A 23,656-nucleotide genomic window follows, 5' to 3' on the forward strand; every position below is an offset into this window, starting at 1 on the left:
TACGACCATGTGATATTTCAGTTTTTCTTTTTTAATGTGCAAAAATGTCAACAATTGTGTTTTTCTGTAAATATGGGGTGCTGTGTCTACCTACACTAATGAGAGGAAAAAATTTACTTGAATGGCTGCAATATAGCAGACTGAAAAATGTAAGGGTGTCTGAATACTTTCCGTACCCACTGTGTGTGTATATATATATATATATATATATATATATATATATATATATATACACACACACACACACACAGGTGACGGTCACATCATTAGAATATCATCAAAAAGTTGATTTCACTAATTCCATTCAAAAAGTGAAACTTGTGTATTATATTCATTCATTACACACAGACTGATATATTTCAAATGTTTCTTTTAATTTTGATAATTATAACTGACAACGAAGGAAAATCCCAAATTCAGTATCTCAGAAAATTAGAATATTACTTATGACTATACAAAGAAAAGATTATTAGAAATCAGCCAACTGAAATGTACGAAAATAAAAAGTATGAGCATGTACGGCACTCAATACTTAGTTGAGGCTCATTTTGCCTGAATTACTGCAGCAATGCGGTGTGGCATTGAGTCCATCAGTCTGTGGCACTGCTCAGGTGTTATGAGAGCCCAGGTTCCTCTGACAGTGGCCTTCAGCTCTTCTGCATTGTTGGGTCTGGCATATTGCATCTTCCTCTTCACAATACCCCATAGATTTTCTATGGGGTTAAAGTCAGGCGAGTTTGCTGGCCAATTAAGAACAGGGATACCATGGCCCTTAAACCAGGTACTGGTATCTTTTGCAAGTCCCAAGTCCCATTGGAAAATGAAATCTGCATCTCCATAAAATTGGTCAGCAGTAAGCAGCATGAAGTGCTCTTAAACTTCCAGGTATACAGCTGTGTTGACCTTGGACCTCAGAAAACACAGTGGACCAACACCAGCAGATTACATGCCACCGCAAACCATCACTGACTGTGGAAACTTTCCATTAGACCTAAAGCAACGTGGATTGTGTGCCTCTCCTTTCTTCCTCCAGACTCTGGGACCCTGATTTTCAAAGGAAATGCTAAATTTACTTTCATCAGAGAACGTAACTTTGGACCACTCAGCAGCAGTCCAGTCATTTTTGTCTTTAACCCAGGCGAGACGTTTCTGACGCTGTCTGTTGTTCAAGAGTGGCTTGACACAAGGAATGCGAGAGCTGAAACCCATGTCTTGCATACGTCTGTGCGTAGTGTTTCTTGAAGCACTGACTCCAGCTGCAGTCCACGCTTTGTGAATCTCCCCCACATTTTTGAATGGGTTTTGTTTCACAATCCTCTCCAGAGTGCGGTTATCCCTATTGCTTGCACACTTTTTTCTACCAGATCTTTTCCTTCACTTCGCCTCTCTATTAATGTGCTTGGACACAGAGTTCTGTGAACAGCCAGCCTCTTTTGCAATTACCTTTTGTGTCTTGCCCTCCTTGTGCAAGGTGTCAATCGTCGTCTTTTGGACAAATGTCAAGTCAGCAGTCTTCCCCATGATTGTGTAGCCTACAGAACTAGACTGACAGACCATTTAAAGGCTTTGCAGGTGTTTTGAGTTAATTAGCTGATTAGAGTGTGGCACCAGGTCTCAATATTGATCCTTTTTACAATATTCTAATTTTCTGAGATACTGAATTTGGGATTTTTCTTAGTTCTCAGTTATAATCATCAAAAAGAAATAAACATCTGAAATAAACCAATCTGTGTGTAATGAACGAATATAATATACAAGTTTCACTTTTTGAATGGAGTTAGTGAAATAAATCAACTTTGTGATGATATTCTAATTATATGACCAGCACCTCTATTTATATATATCCTCATTTTATCTATAACTTTAACAAATAATAAAACTGATAAAAACACAATATTCTGGGATGCAATTTAATTCACAATGTCCTCCGAAGCATAACTGACTCAATGTAGTCTTTTAATGTTTTTGGATGGTACAGTTTAAATCAATAAGCAATTGATGTCACTACCTTTAGATAGTCTCAACCCAAAGCTGCAGCAGTCTCTTTTGTAGAATCCGAGGAATATGTCAATTCCTATTGCACATCAGTCCAAAGAAGTGGCTTTAAAAAGTCCTCAAAAGGATAAGTGAGAAAAATCGGACTCCTGCTTACAGCAGACAGGGAAATATCAATCCGAAACTAACCTGCTGGCCGTTATTCAGAGGCTGTTAACTCTGAATACAAATCACCAGACCTGTCAGCCACTGCCAGTTTAAGACATAAAACCAAGGCTGCGAGATTTATAACCGATGGGTGAACAATGCAGGTCACAGGCCCCTTTACTTGACCAGAGATCTCGGAAAAGCAACTGCTGTAAATGTTCTTTCACAAAGCTCAGGAAGGCCTTAAGTTCGGGAAAATCATTCATCTTGTGGCATTTATTTTTTTCCAATCCTACACTTTCCCGTCACTCAATGTGCAATCAAGCTAACGAGAGATGCACTCAACTTGATGTATGCAAGAGCAGGATCCCTTTCACGTGTACTGTAACCCCCCACAAATGTTTTAGACATAAGCATTCATCCTTCCACACTCTCTTGTTTTTTTTTATACTTTAAAACGAGTCCAGTATTTTCCCACTAGGCTTTCGGTTCAGTCTTGAAGGGTGGGGGAAGGGGTTGCTCTAAAAATGGGGTTTTGCTCTCAAAGGGCTCATCTGGGTCCTTCAGTGCTGCATGAAACAAAAGCCGTAGGTTTAATCTGTAATTCAATTTAGACCGTCGTCTGTGCAGTCCATGCTCCTCTTAGTCTCCGCCCTGCTCTTCATCTCTCTGCTCCCCGTCCATCAGCAAGGCTGTGTATTTACTGGCTGAGCTGAATTTCTGTTAAAACAAAAAGGGGGTAGTGAGACATAACCAAACCATTACTGGTATTTAAGGTTAATATGTACTTTACAGTCTCAGGTGCTTTTCATTTAACTGTTGTTTTGACTGCTATGACAATGTGAGATACTGAGAGTTTCAAATTAATTTTTTTAAAGTGTTCTAGTGTCCTTTCAGAGACTATTTCTTTTGCGGAAAAAAACATCTAACACATCAATAAAAATGAATTGTTTGGTACAATGTGCTTATTATTTTGTACTGTAAATGTCTTCTGCTGCTACTGAAGTGGGATATGGTTAAGGTTAGGGACAGATTTGTTGGTATGGTTAGGTTTAATGGTGGGTTAAGGTGTAGGGGTAGGGTCAACAGTGTAATTAAACATGCAACCACAGAAATTAAATAGAGATGTATTTTTAAATATCAGTTCAATGTAAAATCATATAGGCTATGCACACAATAAATGCATTGTATCAATTAACTGATTTAAATGCATGTAAACAGTAGTTAAAGACACTTAATATAAGTGGGTCCAAAAATAATAATAAATAAAATAGCCTATATAATATATATTTTTAAAATATAAAAGTCTGAGACAACACATGAGAAGAAGAGAGAAAAAAAAAGCTTGCGATTAGCAACTTCCCAACCAGGTGCCACTATCCACCTTATTTTTCCAAGTAAATAAAAAGAAATTAAAAATCAGATTAGTAAGTAGGCATGAAAATCTATGATTACAATATTAATGTCTCTTATTTTATGTTGATTTAAAGGTGAATAGCACAATTACAATGAGGTTCTGCAATTTTTTGTCATATGTTACCTTGAAAAACAATTATAAAACTTTCTGGAGGATGGACTCAGAAAGGCCCTAAAACACACCTTTTAAAAAATAATATATTGGATAGAAACTGCAGTGTAAAAGAAATAAAATATTAGGTCTGCTCTGTGGATAGCTGAATATCTATAGCCCTGTTTGCAAGTGTATATGGAAAGGTATCTATGTCGTCTACTTTGCAATCCAGTTGGCCAAATCTTAATGCCAGGTGTAAACAGTACCTCTGAGCTATATGGGGCTAAACACATTTTTTACCTCTTAACTTGCTATTCCATGTTATACTGGATAAATCCAGGACTAACGGGAGGTGAGACAGTCTAAATGTCCTGAAGAAGACACTGTTCATCACTTATTTCAAATTTTGGCCCTTTATCAGCTGGTTTATTTTAAGGTCTGTTCCATCTGGTCCATTTATTTGGTTCATTTCGCTTACCATGAGAACCACTTCCAAATGAGTTCGGACTCTATGTGTTTGTTTTAAAAGTTTTGTCACGGTGAAAATCCAGAAGGACTCCAATGTGAAAACAGACCTGAGTGGATCTCAGTTACACAAGTATTTTTCTTTAATCCGAAGCTGCTGCAAATGATGCAACAGACCACAGGAAATTCCTGCATTTACGGGTTTGCATGAATATTCCCAACGTACCATCTTTTCCTTTCTATACTACAGCTATGATTCAATGCTTGGATAAAGACTGTGTGTCTAGCAGTGGTGGACGAAGTACACAAATCAAGTACTTAAGTAAAAGTACAGATACGTATAGTAAAATATTACTCCAGTAAAAGTAAAAGTACTCCTTTTTCAATCTTACTGAAGTGAAAGTACAAAAGTACTAAATTTTTTATGTACTTAAGTAAAAAAGAACTGAAAGATAGATGTTTGCAATTTTATATAGGCTACTTAATTTAATGTTATATTAGCACATATTTTTTTATAATCCTACTGCTCAAAATACCTGGGATTTTTTCCAAAATAACCACTATATGGAGTCAAGATATATTTTTGTTGTTGATATGGACTACGCTGATGAGAGTAATGCTCACTGTGAAGCTTACAATGTGATGTACCTGAGAGAAAACAGAGATGACCATCTGATTTTCACCAGTAAGAACAAAGTATTTTAAAGTTTGTTTTACAGAACATCAAAGTTACAGTACAGACCAAAAGTTTGGACACACCTCCTCATTGAAAGAGTTTTCTTTATTTTCATGACTATGAAAATTGTAGAGTCACACTGAAGGCATCAAGGTCTATTTGATCAAGAAGGAGAGTGATGGGGTGCTGCGCCAGATGACCTGGCCTCCACAGTCACCGGACCTGAACCCAATCCAGATGGTTTAGGGGTGAGCTGGACCGCAGACAGAAGGCAAAAGGGCCAACAAGTGCTAAGCATCTCTTGGGGAACTCCTTCAAGACTGTTGGAAGACTATTTCAGGTGACTACCTCCTGAAGCTCATCAAGAGAATGCCAAGAGTGTGCAAAGCAGTAATCAAAGCAAAAGGGGGCTACTTTGAAGAACCTACAATATGAGAGATTTTCAGTTGTTTCAAGTTTTTTGTTATTAATATAATTCCATATATACTTCCACATGTGTTAATTCATAGTTTTGATGCCTTGAGTGTGAATCTACAATTTTCTTAGTCATGAAAATAAAGAAAACTCTTTGAATGAGAAGGTGTGTCCAAACTTTTGGTCTGTACTGTAACTCTATATATGACATGATAATAAGGCCTGAAGTTAGGAAGAACATTAAGGAAAATATAATTATATTTTCATAATGATTTTTTCCTTCTCAAACCTTGTCTATGGTTTAAAAACACCCCTGGCCAAACGGGGTGCATCTCTTCCCACTTTAATAATTACTGTAGTTACCATGTTCTAAACATCACATCCTTTCTTTTCTACCCAGATGTAATGTCTCTCTCTCTCTCTCTCTCTCTCTCTCTCTCTCTCTCTCTATATATATATATATATATATATATATATATAGGTGGTTGAATAAAAATATTTGGACATTATTTATAAAAATTACCTCAACTTAGCACCAACAAGCTTGTTAGCTAGACAGTTAGCATCAGCTGACAATATTTACTTATTTTCAGTACGGTTATGAATAAACATTCATGTCTGTCTACTCGTCTAGTTAATCCAAACAATATACATATGTATAACGTTACTGTCGATAAACAATATAAAAACAGACATCACATAGGACATTTTAATAAAACTGTTAACATTATGGCAGCGGGGAATTTGAACGTGCATGAGTTATTGTATTTAATCTGTGTTATTTAAAAACATTTTTTTTTTACCTAAAATTGATGTGTCTGCACTCGAGCATTTCAGTGGGCTTAAATAGATCACTGTTTACAACGGATTTAGTTCCCAAACAACTGAAAATTTTGACCTAAATATGATTTTCAGTTACAATAATTAATCCAATATTTCGGCATTAATAACTTACTTTTAGCAACGTCAGACGCACGCGCGCTCACAAGATCTCCCAGTTCTTACTTCTGTAGACTCACACTAAACGGTTCATTTGAATCAGTGAGTGGTCGACTCCAGAACAGCTGCAATCGGATCATTCTAATTCCTAAACGAATCGTTTGGTGCGATTCGCGATCCGATTTAAAGGTTTATTTTGAAAAGACTCAGTTCATTCATGATGAATCAGACACCGCTTCTGCGTCTCGGAGCACGTGATATATTATAGGGAGTAACAATATGTTTTATGAAATGTAGTGAAGTGAAAAGTACGATTTTATGCTTCGGAATGTAGTGAAGTAAAAGTAAAAGTTACTCAAAATAAAATTACTCAAGTAAAGTACAGATACTTGAAAAATGTACTTAAGTACAGTAACGAAGTAAAGCTACTCCGTTACTGTCCACCACTGGTGTCTAGACTCAATTAAATATTCACATTTTTCAAGTCACATATCTTCCTAAAAAAAGAGGCCCACAATTAGTCTGTGAGAAACATTGTAATTTCCATTACAGTGAATGAAGCATCTAAAAAAGCCACTAGAGAAAACTTTCATTCAAGGATGGATTGGTGAGCAAAGAAAGCCAGAAGTAAAAGTAAAGGGAGCGGGGATCATGGGATCACACCCAGAGCGAGTGTTAGCTCTGTCACTCACAGGACTGGGAGGCTCCTCAAATTTCTTTGGCTCCGATGCTGGTCTGAGATCTCGTTCCCTTCTCACGCTCTTTCTACAAGTAACGCACAACACAATGAGACAGAGTCTAACAAGACATCTATACTCATTCAGAAAAACAATCAGGAGCAGAGATGTCGATCCCAGGAGGAAAAAATCCAATTTGCAATATTTCAATCAACAGAGAGTTGCTTGATTATGGTTATGTAATTATGTTGGTCAATATATGCTTACTATCTGTCTCAGAGTACGCACACAAAGTCGCCTAGAAAACAGTGTGAAATCTTAATGCGCTTGAACTTTTTAATATCAAGCACGATTCGCAGTAAGACTGCATTTTACAGCAGTCACATTAAATGATTTGGATGTTAAGTTTGAGCCTTTCAGAAGCAGGACAAAAGCACTAGAGGTTGACCGATGTATGGCTTTGCTGATTAATTAGCACCTATAGTTGATTGCTGGAACTATCTGCAAAAATCCATGCTGATAGTTTTTTCTGGACTGCGTCCATGGCTGAGAAGTTTGACTCAGTTTTAGTCATTAAATATAATGGGTCAAACAGCCCACTGACTTTTCTCGCCGTTTGCATCACTCCACTTGTCTTAAGGAAGATTGTCAATCTGTGTGCTGGTGGATTTCTCAAGTGACTCTTTCTCACCACAAGTGATTGATTTTATGATTGAGTTATTGAATTATAATTCAACTCATTAAAAAAAATAAATGAGTAAATATTTTATTTTTTTTGCTGTTGAGACTGAAAAGATGTGAATGAAGACAATGCTCTATGGGCCAAACTAGAAAAGAAACACATTTGTCCAACCACCACCCTCATAATTCAAAAATACTAACAAGAACCAGATGAGAATCTAGTAAATACACTAAATATCTCTTTCCAGAAGGAAGAAATATCTCTACAGTTTTGAGCAGTAGGGGTGCCATAGAGCAGCTAACCTGTCTCCTGTCTCCTTCCTTCGGTCTCGGCTCGCTGCTTCTCCACGTCCCCTGCCTGTTCCAGAGCCGGAGGTCCCACCACGCCCCCGAGAGGGGCCCCGGTCCCGGCGCACCCCATCTGCTTTGTTTTCATCTGTAAGGAGAGCCCAGTGTTCAGCCGAGGACACTATGGACAACTCTACTAATCAAAAAGTTGCATTAGGCTGTAGGTGTAAGAGCACTTCACTGCTTCTTAACTGAACATTTTGAAGAGGCTGTTTTTAGGAAGGGACGCTAGTGGACATTTTCTCTTTCCCAACAACTGGAAAAGAAATATAGACCCCTGTTTTTAATCCACTACGATATTTTAAGAGCTTCCAATTGTGACTTGTGTGTGAAAATAGAGTGCATGCATTGACTTCTTTTACACCTCCCACCATTATTTCATGTCTCAGTGGACCAGGACACTTATGAGCTTACCTTTATTTCTTTGAGAAGCATCAAATGAGCTTGTTGCACTGAAAAATAAAGTACATATATTAAAAAAAATAATAATAATAATAAAAAAAAACTAATTTTAGACATTTTACTAATAATTATAAAGAGTGCTCTCTCTGTCTATATATATATATACAAAGGTGCTGATCATATAATTATAGAATATCATCAAAAAGTTTATTTCACTAATTCCATTCAAAAAGTGAAACTTGTGTATTATATTCATTCATTACACAGACTGATATATTTCAAATGTTTATTTCTTTTAATTTTGATGTTTAAAACTGAAAACTAAAGAAAATCCCAAATTCAGTATCTCAGAAAATTAGAATATAACTTATAAGACCAATATAAAGAAAGTATTTTTTAGAAATCTTGGCCAACTGAAAAACATGAGCATGTACAGCACTCAATACTTAGTTGAGGCTCATTTTGCCTGAATTACTGCAGCAATGCGGCGTGGCATGGAGTCCATCAGTCTGTGGCACTGTTCAGGTGTTATGAGAGCCCAGGTTCCTCTGACAGTGGCCTTCAGCTCTTCTGCATTGCTGGGTCTAGCATATCGCATCTTCCTCTTCACAATACCCCATAGATTTTCTATGGGGTTAAGGTCAGGCGAGTTTGCTGGCCAATTAAGGACAGGGATACCAAGGTCCTTAATACCAGGTACTGGTAGCTTTTGCACTGTGTGCAGGTGCCGAGTCCTTTTGGAAAATGAAATCTGCATCTCCATAAAGTTGGTCAGCAGCAGGAAGCATAAAGTGCTCTTATACTTTGGTATAAGGCTATGTTGACCTTGGACCTCAGAAAACACAGTGGACCAACACCAGCAGATTACATGCCACCGCAAACCATCACTGACTGTGGAAACTTTAAACTGGACATCAAGCAATGTGTATTATGTGCCTCTCATCTCTTCCTCCAGACTCTGGGACCCTGATCTCCAAAGGAAATGCAAAATTTACTTTCATCAGAGAACATAACTTTGGACCACTCGGCAGCAGTCCAGTCCTTTTTGAAGCGAGACGCTTCTGACGCTGTCTGTTGTTCAAGAGTGGATTGACACCAGGAAAGCGAAGCTGAAACCCATGTCTTGCATACATCTGTGCGTAGTGGTTCTTGAAGCACTGACTCCAGCTGCAGTCCACTCTTTGTGAATCTCCCCCACATTTCTGAATGGGTTTTGTTTCACAATCCTCTCCAGGGCGTGGTTATCCCTATTGCTTTTTAGGGGTGGTTAATCTGTCTGATTTCCCGATTCGATTCGATTCGATTCGATTACGATTACGATTATTGAAGTCCCGATTCGATTACAGTCGATTTTCGATCATTAACGATTCTCGATTAGCGATTATTGATTTTCCATTTCACAACAGTAAGTAGTAAACAAACTGTAAATCATAACTAATAAATGGTAGAAACAAACCGAATGCATGTAGCGGTTGGGATTTTCAGTTTACTACATGCAGCAGGCACTCTGATTCAATGTATGGGGCATATATATATTATTCATATGACACACAAACACAAGTAGACAAGACCTTTTTAGTTCAAAATCTATGCCCCGTGTCACATCGCCTCTGCTTCTGCTATGAGCAGCGCGGCCAGATTTGCCTCGCGCACGCGCCGAGTGTGCACAGCTCGGACTACTGTCGGTGTCATTGCTACTCTCCACCTTGCCTCCTAACTGTCCTATGAATACTTCGACCTCGTCTAACATACCCAGTGGCATTAGACAAAGTCTCCACTACAATACTGTCACCGCGATTGCGGAGAGGTGCGGTCAGAAGACAAATATACATGTCTAGCGCGGAAAAAATCTCCCGCCTCATCCCCGCAACAATAACACACCTGCTAATGAACACTCCAACCCCTGCAAACATTGTTCACACCTCTGACATTTGGCAAAGGACCATTTACATTGGGCAAAGGATTCACCGTTTGTGCTTGGTTTAGGGCTATACTTTCACTTTCAGTATCACCGTCATCTTCTGAATGCAGATATTCCCCTTCAGAATCAGTGTCCGCGAATAGAAGTTCCAACACTTCATTGCGGGTTTATTGAAGCTTTATTGATGCCATTAGATAATAATAATAATGATAATAATAATAATCTAATGCCAATACTCGCTGACGTTGACAACATTGGTCAGATAAAAAGGCTCACTCTCACACTAGCTCCGCTTTTTTTCGCACTGATTCAATGCGCTCTCAAAGATTTTGTTAAGGAGCATGACGTTTTTTTGAGTCAGAGATTAAGTATTACATGTCTGCTATCTGGTTCAGGGGAGGTCGCGTGAAATTTGACAAAATCGGCCGTTTTATTCAGTGCTGCATCTTGTCGAGTAAACTGTATCTCGTCGAGACCATGGCGCCAAGAGGGTTAGAGCTCCTGCCATGAAAACCAAAATGAATCCACACGCTTGCTTTGAGCCCAGATGGAGCTGGGTGGATCGGTTGGTTGCTCGCTCCTGGTTTTTCCATTTTACACACCTGCTCTGGCTGCTTGCTAACTGGAACTGGGCGCGATCGCGACGTTCAACTCCCGGTATAAATTTTTTTACAAAATAAAATAATGCAAAAAAAATATATAGATTTTTGAAAATTTAATAATCGATTCATACTCGTCCATAACATACTCGCGATTAATCAATAATCAATTTTTTTCACCACCCCTATTGCTTTTACACTTTTTTCTCCAGATCTTTTCCTTCCCTTCGCCTCTCTATTAATGTGTTTGGATGCAGAACTCTGTGAACAGCCGGCCTCTTTTGCAATTACCTTTTGTGTCTTGCCCTCCTTGTGCAAGGTGTCAAAGGTGTTTTGAGTTAACTAGCTGATTATAGTGTGGCACCAGGTGTCTTCAATATTGAACCTTTTCACAATAATCTAATTTTCTGAGATACTGTATTTGGTATTTTCCTTATTTGTCAGTTATAAACATCACAATTAAAAGAAATAAACATTTGAAATATATCAGTCTGTGTGTAATGAATGAATATAATATACAAGTTTCAGTTTTTGAATGGAATTAGTGAAATAAACTTTTTCACGATAACCTAATTATATGACCATCATATATATATACACACACATTATACGACTGATTTCTGCAGGATCATGTGACACTGAGGATTGGAGTAATAATGCTGAAAATTCAGCTTTGACATCAAATGAATAAATTAAATTTTAAAGTATACTTAAATTTTCAATTGTAATACTATTTCATAATGTTAATGTTTTCATGGTGTCTTTGTTACACGTTACTTGTACTCCCTATAGTAATAATAACAATAAATTATTAAATTGCATAATTACATGCAACTAACCCTAAACCAAACCCTCATCCTAACGCTAACCACACAGTTAGTACATGTAGTTAATAAGTAATATTACTCAGTTCTTAAACATATAATTACACTGTAATAAGGACACCGTAACATGAAGTGTAACTATTTTTAATTTATTCTTTTAAAACTAAGTGAAACACAAAGAATTAAAAACCTATAGATTTTAAATATTATATAATATACTGAAATAATTCTAACAGTCTTTGAATAAAAGCTATCTACATATAGCATATCAATCCAGATAGAAACCTTTTGGGTGGTGTGCTACTGCTGGGAGAGACGACAGGTTTACTATCACTCTCGCTGGATCCTGCACTCATGGCACTCCTCTTCGCCCAAACGTTCTCCTTGGGTGGCGGCGCTGGGACCACTTTCAGCGGCAGCCCCTCCTGCTTGGAAGTAGCAGTCTGGTTCCCAAGCGAGGATGAATCCTCATCATGGCTGCTGAAAACCTCGTTTTCTACTGAGCGCTCACTCTCCCGACGCCTCCGTGCTGTTGAGAGAGAAGGATTGGTCTCTGAAAGTTTCTTCTGAATAAATCATTGCATATAGTGACAGTTAGTATGATGGTAGATTTTTATTTACATGTGTCACTTCATGTCTTGTTCGCATCAGACCAGTCGGTGAAAACGTACCCCTGCTCGATGTGTTTCCTGTTTGTGATGACTCACTTCCTGTTCGTGAGCGCTCGGTTGCTTGGTCCTCACTACGCCAGCTGGGATGCCTGAGTGTATTAGAAAAGGCGAGTGATAATACTTTTTAGAAAAAGAGAAAGCAAGTGAAGAATTTTGGTTTGTTAATACATTTCAGGGTCTTGATATCATCCCATTTTTTTTGGTGGACGATTTAATTATGAATTATCCATTCACAAAATCAGATTAATATGCAAATGAATTATGTTTTCTGAGTCAAAAACACATTCATTTTAATATATTTAATGTCACAAAAATTCATTGTCATGAGAAGAGAACATTGAGTTACATAACTAAAATGTGTCCATCTATATGCTGTACCTCTCTCTGGGCTTTCGCTCAGTCCCTCTGCTCTTGTCCTCCTCCAGCTGCCTCTGCAGTCTCTCTTGCTCTTTCTTGAGCCTCTCCTCCACCTCTCTCTCTTTAGCAGCCGTGTCCACCGGTTTGGCTCCTCCGAAGATGGACGCAGCTCGTCCCGACGAGGCTGAAGGGCCGCTGCTCTGGTCTTCCTCTTTGGGAACACTGCGGGGCTTCAGGTTCAGCCTGGGCCTCTGAACGGGACCTAAACACAGATGCAGTAGGAATGATTTAGATGATCTGATTCATGGTCTGGTACCAGAAGGGACCCAGATTAATGTAAATGCACCGTCCCACCTCTGTCCTCACGCTCATCCCGTCTCTCGGATCTCTCTTCACGATCACCGTAGCGCTCTCCATAGCGCTCCCCGCTGCCCCGACCGTCGTCATAATCGCGCCGAAAACCACTTCCAAAAGGTCGACGACCCCCACCGCGAGAATCATAGCCTGAAATAAGGTCAGGTAAGATTAGGTTAAGAGAGGTAAACAACATAATCATTAATCAATAATAATTATAATAATAACAGTGCGCTGACAAATGGCCGCAAAAATGCTAATTTTACACAATATTTTTTCAAAACATTGTTCAGAAATTTGAGGTCAGCCGGATTTTGTTTTCTTTCTTTTTATCACAGTGTATCACAGTTTCCACACAAATATTAGGCAGCACAACGGTCTTCAAAATAGCTAATAATAAAAAATGTTTCATGAGCAATTCAGGATTTTTGAATTATTTCTGAAGGATAATACAGTGAAGACTGTAATAAGCTTTGCATCCGAAGAATAAATTACATTTTAAGAGAATCTGTTAATTTTAAGATGTCATGATATTTCAGAATATGACTGTTTTATTGCATATTTGGTCAAACAAATGAAGTCTTAGTGAGCATGAGATTTATTAAAAACCATAAAAAAGCCTTACTGACCCCAAACATTTGAACAGTAGTTTATATCTGAAAATAAAGAGTTCACTATCCATTCTCATGACTGCTGGCTGGATTCGGAACTGACACTAGGGGACTAAAAGGACACAAACACTCTCAACATGACAGATTTAATGCAGCCACATTTCTCTGTCACTAAAACACATTGCCGCAAGTCCAAGTGATTTGTCAGATTTGTAATTTGTGACGGCGTTATATACCTCTGTCGTAGTCTTTGCACTCTCTGTCATCATAACGTTCCCGGTATCTGTCTCTTCCTCCATCATAGCGGTCACTGTCCCAGCGCTGGCCATCACGGTAACGGTCTGATTCATAACGATCTCGGGATCCTAAGAAGTGGAGCACACAATTCACACAACATACGTTTAGTAGCTTGTCATGTGGCTTACTACTTTTCCAAAGCTTTACTGTAGCTCAACTACTTTAACAAGACTAGACGGTTTTTTCTCAAACTAGAGCTTCAAAGTAGTTTCCTCCTATACTCTTTCTCCAACATATACTTGTCAGATGAAATAACTGCTTACGCTCTCCAAAGGCTTCGTCCCTGCGTGGACCGTCATCAGAGTCAGATTTAGGCCTTGCCCGCCAGTCAGAATCAGTCTTGTCCGGGCCAAAGTCCCGCTCACTGCGGTTACGATCCCGCCCGGATGAGGAGCGCTCGTCTCTTTCTGATCAGGAAAAAAACAAACATTAGTGCGAATATGGTAGTACATTTTTTCCCTCCAATAATAATTCACAACTGCATTGTGCTGCATATAAACAGACTGGTTTCTCAGAAACACACCTTTCTCATTGGACTGGTCAGCGATGTCCACACGGATCCTACGGTTCCCAAGGTTCTAGAAAGAGAATAAGAGGAAGGGTTATTTACAGAGCTTGTTTCTTCATTTTGGACAATGTAATAGATAACTTGCTCCACCATGTGGCAAAAATGAAACTGCCAACAGTTAGGTCTATAATTCAGAAGCACACAGGTCCTGTGTATGTTATTGAGAAACATACAGACAACAAGAAGGTACATTTTCACTGACCACTGGATCTCACCTCTTCATTGAGACTGAGTGCACGCAACAGAGACTCTATGTCATCAAACTCTGCATAGCCGAAGCCTTTCAGCCGTTCTGGGTTACTGGGCTCCCTCGGGAGGCGAACAGCACTGATCTGCATGAATAAAAGAATGGCATGTGAAACTCATCACCACCAAAATTAAGAATTAAAGAAGTTTAACTACTAACTAATATAGAAACACACACTGAAGAAACTCAACTGTGCTCTGAAAACATCTTGAAAAAATATTTCTACATGCACTATTTACCACAAGGTGTTGTGAGAAAGTCTGAAAACCCTTGACGATGCTGCTTGGCAGGATCCATGTTACCAAAGTACAATGCATGTGAGATTTCACAGGAACGTTCCTTCTGCAGACTCACAGGAACAGAGGAAACTCACATTGAGTCCACGGAAGAAGTTTTTGATGGATTCTTCAGTGACGTCGTAGGGGAGGTTGCCCAGGAAGGCGGTGTAAGGGGGACTGCGGGGCAGACGGGAACGGTCCACATTGGGCTCACGGGCGGCACGTGGAGCCGTTGGGAGAATGGACCGATCGATGGGCGGCGCACGATACACGTCATCTTCAGTGTGCCAGGATGTAGTAACTATAAAAGAAGAGAAGCTTGATAAGGGCCCAAACAATACAAATACAGTGACGGTCAAGCTCCATAAAAAGCATCATAAAAATAATCCAAATAACTCCAGCATTACATTACAAGTCTTCTAAACTCATATGATAGCTACGTCTGAGAACAGACTAACATTCAAGTAATCCAACAAAATGTGAAATATTAAGGTGTACTGCCAGTTTTGCCATGGAAAACACTGCTGCTTCTTGAATTGAATGAGCAGAAATGGAAATGAAATTTGAGAGCTCCAGTGGAGGGGGATCTTATTAAATATTAACATTATCATGACTTACAACTGGAATAAGTCGAAAGGTCCACTTTCATGGTGCTTTATGAAGTGTGAAGTGACATTCAGCCAAGTATGGTGACCCATACTCAGAATTTGTGCTCTGCATTTAACCCAGCCGAAATGCACACACACAGAGCAGTGTACACACACACACACACACACACTGTGAGCACACACCCGAAGCAGTGGGCAGCCATTTACAAGGGCACCTAAGTCGTGGTATTGAAGGTGGAGAGAGAGCTGTTCATGCACTACCACAATTCCATCCGGCCCGAAACTAGAACTCACAACCCTTCGATTGGAAGTCCAACACTCTAACCACTAGGCCACGACTTCCCCCCGACTTTTATTTGAGCTTCACAGCCAGTAGTCACTTAATGCTTTTGTTGAATGGAAAAGAGCAGCATTAACATTGTGCAAAACATCTCATTTTGTTGTTCACGGAAGAAATAAAGTCAGAAGATATGGAACATAAGCGTTGCAATAACATATTTCGTCTGAACTGTTCCTTCCTTATTTTTGCCTATTCTTTTTTTGCTTTGTCTTTCATAATAAGCGTGCATCTCCACTAAATTTAAGATATACAAAAAAAAATTTCTAAGTAACTAAGACCTTTATACTTAAACTTTTTAACCTATTTCACCCCAATGACAGAGGTTGAAGCTGACTGTGTTGTTGCCTCACGTCGCATGTGTCGAGGCTAAGAAGCTGCACTTGACAAGTGCCTCTATTAGCACCTATCAATAGTCTTTTATTCGTCATTCAAAAAGGGGAACCAAAACTAAGGCTGCATATATATATATATATATATATATATATATATATATATATATATATATATATATATATATATATATATATATATCCTGTAACAAAGCAGCACTTGCTTACCATTCTGAATATGATTATCACTTTCTTTATAAACTTGTGTACTGGAACGCACACGTAAGATGATGTAAAACTAGAACAGCCTTCTGTCTGTATCGTCTTGACTTCTTTGCTTACTTTAATCACTTTTGCTTTTATTCTTGTGCGCTGACATGTTCACTAAATTGAACAGCCAATCAGAGAGAGGTGCCAACAATACAGAACACAATGCAAAACTAAACCGACAGATGCTCAACGATGGCCTGATGTCAGTCGGCTGACCATCAGTTTGCTGTTGTATTTATTTATACAACGGTTCTTTTCTGGTACTCAAATCTGATTGGCTGAGTGCCTTTTCCAGGCATGCAATTTTCTACTCCGAATAGAACAGAACCATTTCACCATTTGTATTGGGTAAATCTTTGGTCTCAATCTATTAACTGTTCCAGAGCAAATAGTTTTGACTAAGGGCAAAGTCTCATAACGGTATATTTTATGTAACTTTAAAGGTACTGTAAGCAAGTTTTTGACTCTACTAAACCATAAAAATACCATAATATGTTTGCAGATAATTAAAGGGGGGGGTGAAATGCTCGTTTTCACTCAATATCCTGTTAATCTTGAGTACCTATAGAGTAGTACTGCACCCTTCATAACTCCAAAAAGTCTTTAGTTTTATTATATTTATAAGAGAAAGATAGACTGTACCGAATTTTCCCGGAAAAACACGACCGGCTGGAGGCATGACGTGTGGGCGGAGCTAAAGAATCACGAGCGCCAGTAGGCTTTTGAGTTGAGAGCTGGAAGCTGTGACATTATCGTGAGGAAAATACCACCCAAAACAAACCATGGCTAACAGTCAGATTCAGCGTATATTTATGATCTAGAATCAGATTCAGAGGCTGAAATTTAACAAGAGCAGCATCAGCAACAACGTCTCTATGTGGTATGTACAAAAACTTTATATATTTGCTTAGCGGTTTTGGAAAATGACTAAGTTCCACTTTATGTCGTCTTTTTTTTTTCTTTTTTTTTAAGCTGTAAGTTACATGTGGAAAGTGCAGTTTGATGACAACATCGCATGTTGTTTACTTGATGTGCTTACGCGCCGATTGCTAAGTTAACAACACAGAGATATTTGAAGCAGTTTTACTCACCGCATGCGGTTCCAACACACGATCGTGACCCTTTTTCGTTGGGACTGCATTATCCTTAAGAAATAAACGATGTGCAAATCCGACGTCAAACTGGGCCATGTTTGTAAATCAAGCATCTTCGAAATGCAGGGAACAAACACAAACACTTGCACAACTCCGTTGATGCTCTGTAAAAATAAACTCCATCCACTGCTTCCTTAATGCTGTTTTTTTTTTTTTGGTAATCTGTGCAGGGTTGTCTTGCCCTGGCAACCATAAACACACTTATTTTGTGACTTTTCGCGGCGCTCTCACTCTGATCAGTGAATATCTGTGCTCTCAGTGCTCTGCTATACGGAGCGCGCGCTCTTCAGGCAGAAGTGTCCTTAGGACCCATATAAGGAAATTCCGCTCCATCTAAAATACATTTTTGAAACTTTGTTTTCCATGTTTAGCATGGGAATCCAACTCTTTAACAGTGTAAAAAACTCAGTATGCATGAAATAGCATTTCACCCCCCCTTTAAGAAACATGCTAAATTAACATACTTGTTAATCTGAAAAACATTGCTAAAGTCAGTTATTCTTCTTTGAAAATGTGCGTTCTAGGCCGGAATGTCTGTTTTTGTTTTTGTTTTGCTTTAACCCGCCCACTGACAGTTAACCCAATTGTATTTCAGCACCCGGGTTGCCAGTTGGCGGAAGACACAGCATACTTAATTTCATTCATCATCATCATCGTTCTGGTTGGTGTCGTCAATCTGACAACCTGCGTGTGCGTCAAGTCTGAGGAGGAGGGGCCGGGTGAAAAAACCCTCTCCAGTATTTTGAATTTGGACTGCAATACCAATACCTTTAATGCTGTATATCATAACATGCCTTGGTACTTTTGACTAAATTGCCTAGCAACTTTGATGATGGCTGTTGTTCGTTGTTTATTAAATATTATTATAACAAATACTTATATGATTATAAATAATACTTTATATAAATAATAGTAGTATTTTATAGTAGAATTTAACATTGGAAAATGGCATGTAAATTTGTGATGGTGATTTTAGTGACATTGTTCCGCCATTAGATGGCGATGAGACTGTTTTTACGAGTCGGAAGTAAAGATTTTATATTGAAAGAGACTGAAACAGTTGTAAACAAGGAAGTTCTTTTTATTATCAGCAACAGCTTGTAAGACACAACCAATAAATGCACTGAGCAGCACCGTTATCGAAAATCATCCTTTAACTGATGAAAGGACAGTACGATAAAAACATCACCTTCCTTAGCGAACAATCAAACTATTTTTTAATATATGGGAATGTGCTGAAGAATGAATGCTGTATCAGATGCAGGTTATCACACTCACTCAGGTTATTTCTCTTTTATAATACTCTGCATAATACAGTGAGTTTTTAATACAGTAATACAATAACGTAGCAACTCAATGATCCTTCGTTACTATTTCTAACGTATTCTTTTTTAATGAGTAAAGGACGCTTGAGCTCAGCTGTTAAACTGAGATTTGAATTCGTTACGCATTAGGAATAGTTTAAGATTAGTAGTAGTTCTGCACAAAAGTGTGTTTTTAAATACACTGCATTGTTTTTTTTTGTTTTTTTGTTTTTATTTACGAACTGTAGCATAAACACAATGTCACACTTGTAGCCATGGGATATGGCTGTAGTTCAGCATGCTGTGATTACTTGCAGTCGAATCACAGCCATGCTGATATACAGCCAAGCATACCTTATACCTCTGTATACATTTGGGAAGTAAATCTTATGTGCTTTATACATTATCTGTGCAATTTTTACATTTTTACTTTGATCTAACTTATTTAAACTTTGTAAAAGCATATTTTGAAAGCCAAGCATCAAAATTTCAAATGTGGTAGAGGTTTTATCCCTTATCTGAATCTTACCATCTCCCTCCAGGTCATCGGTCTCGTCGGCCCAGCTTGTGGGCTTTGTGGGTGCATAACTCGGCGGAGCATTTCCCCCGCTGTCCTCCGCTAAGAAGTCAGTCAGGGTAAGGGTCTTACCCTTTTTCTTATTCTTTTTAGCTGTCAAAAAAAAAATGACACATTAAAAACAGCATGAAAGGTCTCCAGTGTTTCACCATGACTTAGCATCACTGATGAGATTAAATAGATTGTGAATATAAAAGTCTGTTGTGGCTTATAGCAATTGGATGACAAAGTAGAAGATCAACAATTATTCAAGTTGGTGTGTTTAATGCATGTTCAATGTAATTTAGTAAATGTAGACTAACCAGCCCTACATAAGTCACATAGACAAACTGCTGCATTTTGAAAACAAGAATATTTATCTCCAGGCCAGATTGACTCTCGTCTGTTGCGGACTGCTGCGGTTAACACGTGGAGAGAGGCATTGTTGTGAGCTACAACACACTTCTGAGCTCTTTATGACAAACTGCACTGTCAGGACATTCCAGCTCTGTGCAACTGAGTCTGTGTTTACTACACCCCACTGCAAAACTAAAACAAAGCAATGATGAGTTTACTACCCCCTATATCTGCACATAATCAAAACACACTAGCATTTCAAAAGTGAATCAAAATTGAATCCTAACAGAGGTTTAAAGCTTGACGATGTGTATAAAGGTTTTTTGTTGTTGTTGCTGTTATTTTCTGCTAGGACCGCTGCATTCACCTATGAATGCATATGAGAGTTCTTTGTTCTGTATTATTTTAAAATACTATCAGAAAAACGTAATGTCTTAAAGTAAATGGCATTTTGCCGTCAGTACGGTAACATGGTCGAAGGTTAAGAGTTTCATGTGAGAATGCAAGCCTTGTGCTTGAGGTTGTGAAACTACACAATGCAAAAAAGAACTTCCACAAGTATCTGCTCAAGTGTTTACCATACAAGAACGTGGTAACAGTCACAAACAAAAATAAGAATTTAGTGTTTAATAAAAAAAAGAATGAAGACAAAACAAACAGGAGAATATACATATATAATAATAAAAAACGTAAATATAAATAAATAAAGTAAAAATCTGAAGAAAATAAACATTATAATACTTCTACTACTAGTACTATTACTAAAAAGTAAATAAAAAATATATATATATAAAAATAAATAACAACAATAACAATAAATTGCATAATTAAGTAAACAATGTAATACATTTTTGTTAACAGATCAAGTTAAATTTGGCATTAGGGATATTCTGTAATATCATAGAGTCTTCATCCCAAAATGGCAAGGACAACTACACTGTCCAAGGACAGTGCAGAAGATCTGAGCTGTACCAAGCATTTGTCCCGGGACAGCGCAGAAGATCTGAGCCCTACAGAGTGTTTTTCCCGGGACAGCGCAGAAGATCTGAGCCCTACAGAGCGTTTGTCCCGGGACAGTACAGAAGATCTGAGCTTTAAAGAGAGTTTGTCCCGGGACAGTGCAGAAGATCAGAGCTCTACAGAGTGTTTGTCCCGGGACAGCAAAGAAGATCTGAGCTCTACTGAGCGTTTGTCCCGGTACAGCGCAGAAGATCTGTGCTCTACTGAGCGTTTGTCCCGGGAAAGCACAGAAGATCTGAGCTGTACAGAGCGTTTGTCCCGGGACAGCGAAGAAGATCTGAGCTCTACTGAGCGTTTGTCCCGGGACAGCGCAGAAGATCTGAGCTCTACTGAGCATTTGTCCCGGTACAGCGCAGAAGATCAGAGCTCTACTGAGCGTTTGTCCCGGGAAAGCACAGAAGATCTGAGCTGTACAGAGCGTTTGTCCCGGTACAGCGCAGAAGATCAGAGCTCTACTGAGCGTTTGTCCCGGGACAGCGAAGAAGATCTGAGCTCTACTGAGCGTTTGTCCCGGGACAGCGCAGAAGATCTGAGCTCTACTGAGCGTTTGTCCCGGTACAGCGCAGAAGATCTGAGCTCTACTGAGCGTTTATCCCGGGACAGCGCAGACGATCTGAGCTCTACTGAGCGTTTGTCCCGGGACAGCGCAGAAGATCTGAGCTCTACTGAGCGTTTGTCCCGGTACAGTGCAGAAGATCAGAGCTCTACAGAGCGTTTGTCCCGGGACAGCGCAGAAGATCTGAGCTCTACTGAGCGTTTGTCCCGGTACAGCGCAGACGATCTGAGCTCTACTGAGCGTTTGTCCCGGGACAGCGAAGAAGATCTGAGCTCTACTGAGCGTTTGTCCCGGGAAAGCACAGAAGTTCTGAGCTCTACTGAGCGTTTGTCCCGGGACAGCGCAGAAGATCAGAGCTCTACTGAGCGTTTATCCCGGGACAGCGCAGAAGATCTGAGCTCTACTGAGCATTTGTCCCGGGACAGCGCAGAAGATCTGAGCTGTACAGAGCGTTTGTCCCGGGACAGCGCAGAAGATCAGAGCTCTACAGAGCGTTTGTCCCGGGACAGCGCAGAAGATCTGAGCTCTACTGAGCGTTTGTCCCGGGACAGCGCAGAAGATCTGAGCTGTACAGAGCGTTTGTCCCGGGACAGCGCAGAAGATCTGAGCTCTACAGAGCATTTTTCCCGGGACAGCGCAGAAGATCAGAGCTCTACTGAGCGTTTATCCCGGGACAGTGCAGAAGATCTGAGCTCTACTGAGCATTTGTCCCGGGACAGCGCAGAAGATCTGAGCTCTACTGAGCGTTTATCCCGGGACAGCGCAGAAGATCTGAGCTCTACAGAGCGTTTGTCCCGGGACAGCGCAGAAGATCTGAGCTCTACAGGAGCTCAATGACAGCAGCATTAACATAATTGTTGCTTAAGCAATATTGTGATTAAGTTTGCCATTATACAAGGGACATGAATTTTGCACCAAACATGTTAGTTATTTATGCTCTGCTCAAACAAGGCCATATTTTGGAAGATTAACGCGGGAATGAAGTTACAGCAGCCCACAGCAGCCCCTCCCTCAACTCTGCGCCTGCCCTTACACAGCTATTCACGTGTACACACGCTCGAGCAAGTTGTTTATTTCGGTCTTGTCTTGTAAACAAAGCAAAGCAGTATTGCATTAATATGTGGAAGCACAAAGCAGCAAGCATACAGACAAGGGCTTCGCTGCATGTGCTTCATTGTCTGTCTGAGAAAAGAGCAGAGTAAAAATATGCTGCTATGACATGTACACATTCATATTACGTGTTGCCGGAATAGAAGGTAACGTTGAATAAACTAAACATACACACAGCTGGTGGTGCAGTTTATACGCAGCGTCCCTTCACAACTCAAGATCGAGTTTTTACAATCAGCCCACGCCGCGTAATCGACACTTTATCTGTCGCTTAATAAAATTCCCCCAACACAAATGACACGTCGTAGCAAAATTTCTCTACCGGCCCAAGCACAAATCTATAAAAATCCTCACCTGAAGCCGCCATGCTGGAGAAGGAGAGCGTGTCATATGGGGGCGTGGCTTGTCGCGTGTCGTCGGCATGCATCCAGCATCGCGCTCATGGCATCTTGGGTAATGTAGTCTTTATGGTTAGGGTTCGATTGTAAGCAGTTGTCCCCAAAACTATTTGGTCACACAGACTGTAATCAAAATGAATGAAATCAATTGCGTTAGATAATTATGTAACTGAGAGCACGCTTGTATTCTGTTGTGGTTTGACCAGTAGAGAGTGCTGATCGCGAGCTTCAAATCATGTTAGCCTACATAATGTTAACATTGTTGGATACAGCACTCTGTGAACAGCCAGCTTATTGGCAATTAATTTTTGTGACTTACACTCCTTGTGAAGAGTGTCAATGATTGTCAGAGACCATTTTGAAGGCTCAGGGCACCTTTTCAGGTGTTTTAAGTTGATTAGCTTGACTGGCATTTCACCATAGGCCTATTCTAATTTGTTGAGATCGTGAATTGGTGGGTTTTTGTTAAATGTGAGCCAAAATCTACACAATTAAAATAACCAAAGACTTAAACTACATCAGTCTGTGTGCACTGAATTTATTTAATACATGAATTTCACAATTTGAGTTGAATTCTGAAATAAAATTTTCCTCAAAATTCTAATTGAGTGAGAAGCACCTGTATGGGGGCGGGAGCTATCATTCTGCAAATTAAGCTAAGGGATCAAGAAAG

The 23,656-nt window shown here is 39.5% G+C and overlaps 1 protein-coding gene across 4 annotated transcripts; it reads right to left on the reverse strand.

Moving 5' to 3' along the window:
* Positions 1 to 1,939: 1,939 nt before the first annotated feature.
* On the reverse strand, positions 1,940 to 23,009 carry LOC113092482 (eukaryotic translation initiation factor 4B-like). Of its 4 annotated transcripts, none has more exons than XM_026258090.1 (15): positions 22,940 to 23,009; positions 19,516 to 19,656; positions 15,077 to 15,282; positions 14,672 to 14,788; positions 14,412 to 14,466; positions 14,152 to 14,295; positions 13,828 to 13,956; positions 12,981 to 13,142; positions 12,648 to 12,888; positions 12,270 to 12,358; positions 11,884 to 12,127; positions 8,267 to 8,304; positions 7,808 to 7,940; positions 6,839 to 6,911; positions 1,940 to 2,862 (listed from the first exon to the last, which is right to left on the reverse strand). In XM_026258090.1, the coding sequence occupies exons 1-15, from the start codon at positions 22,950 to 22,952 to the stop codon at positions 2,785 to 2,787; spliced, it is 1,863 nt and encodes a 620-aa protein (XP_026113875.1). In that variant the 5' UTR covers positions 22,953 to 23,009; the 3' UTR covers positions 1,940 to 2,784. The 4 variants fall into 4 exon arrangements, with proteins under 4 accessions (XP_026113875.1, XP_026113876.1, XP_026113877.1 ...); XM_026258091.1 differs by having other exon boundaries at positions 12,981 to 13,130; positions 22,940 to 23,008; XM_026258092.1 differs by lacking the exon at positions 6,839 to 6,911.
* Positions 23,010 to 23,656: the final 647 nt, after the last annotated feature.

This window comes from Carassius auratus, unplaced genomic scaffold (assembly GCF_003368295.1).
Source record: "Carassius auratus strain Wakin unplaced genomic scaffold, ASM336829v1 scaf_tig00214604, whole genome shotgun sequence".
Classification (NCBI taxonomy): Eukaryota; Metazoa; Chordata; class Actinopteri; order Cypriniformes; family Cyprinidae; genus Carassius; species Carassius auratus.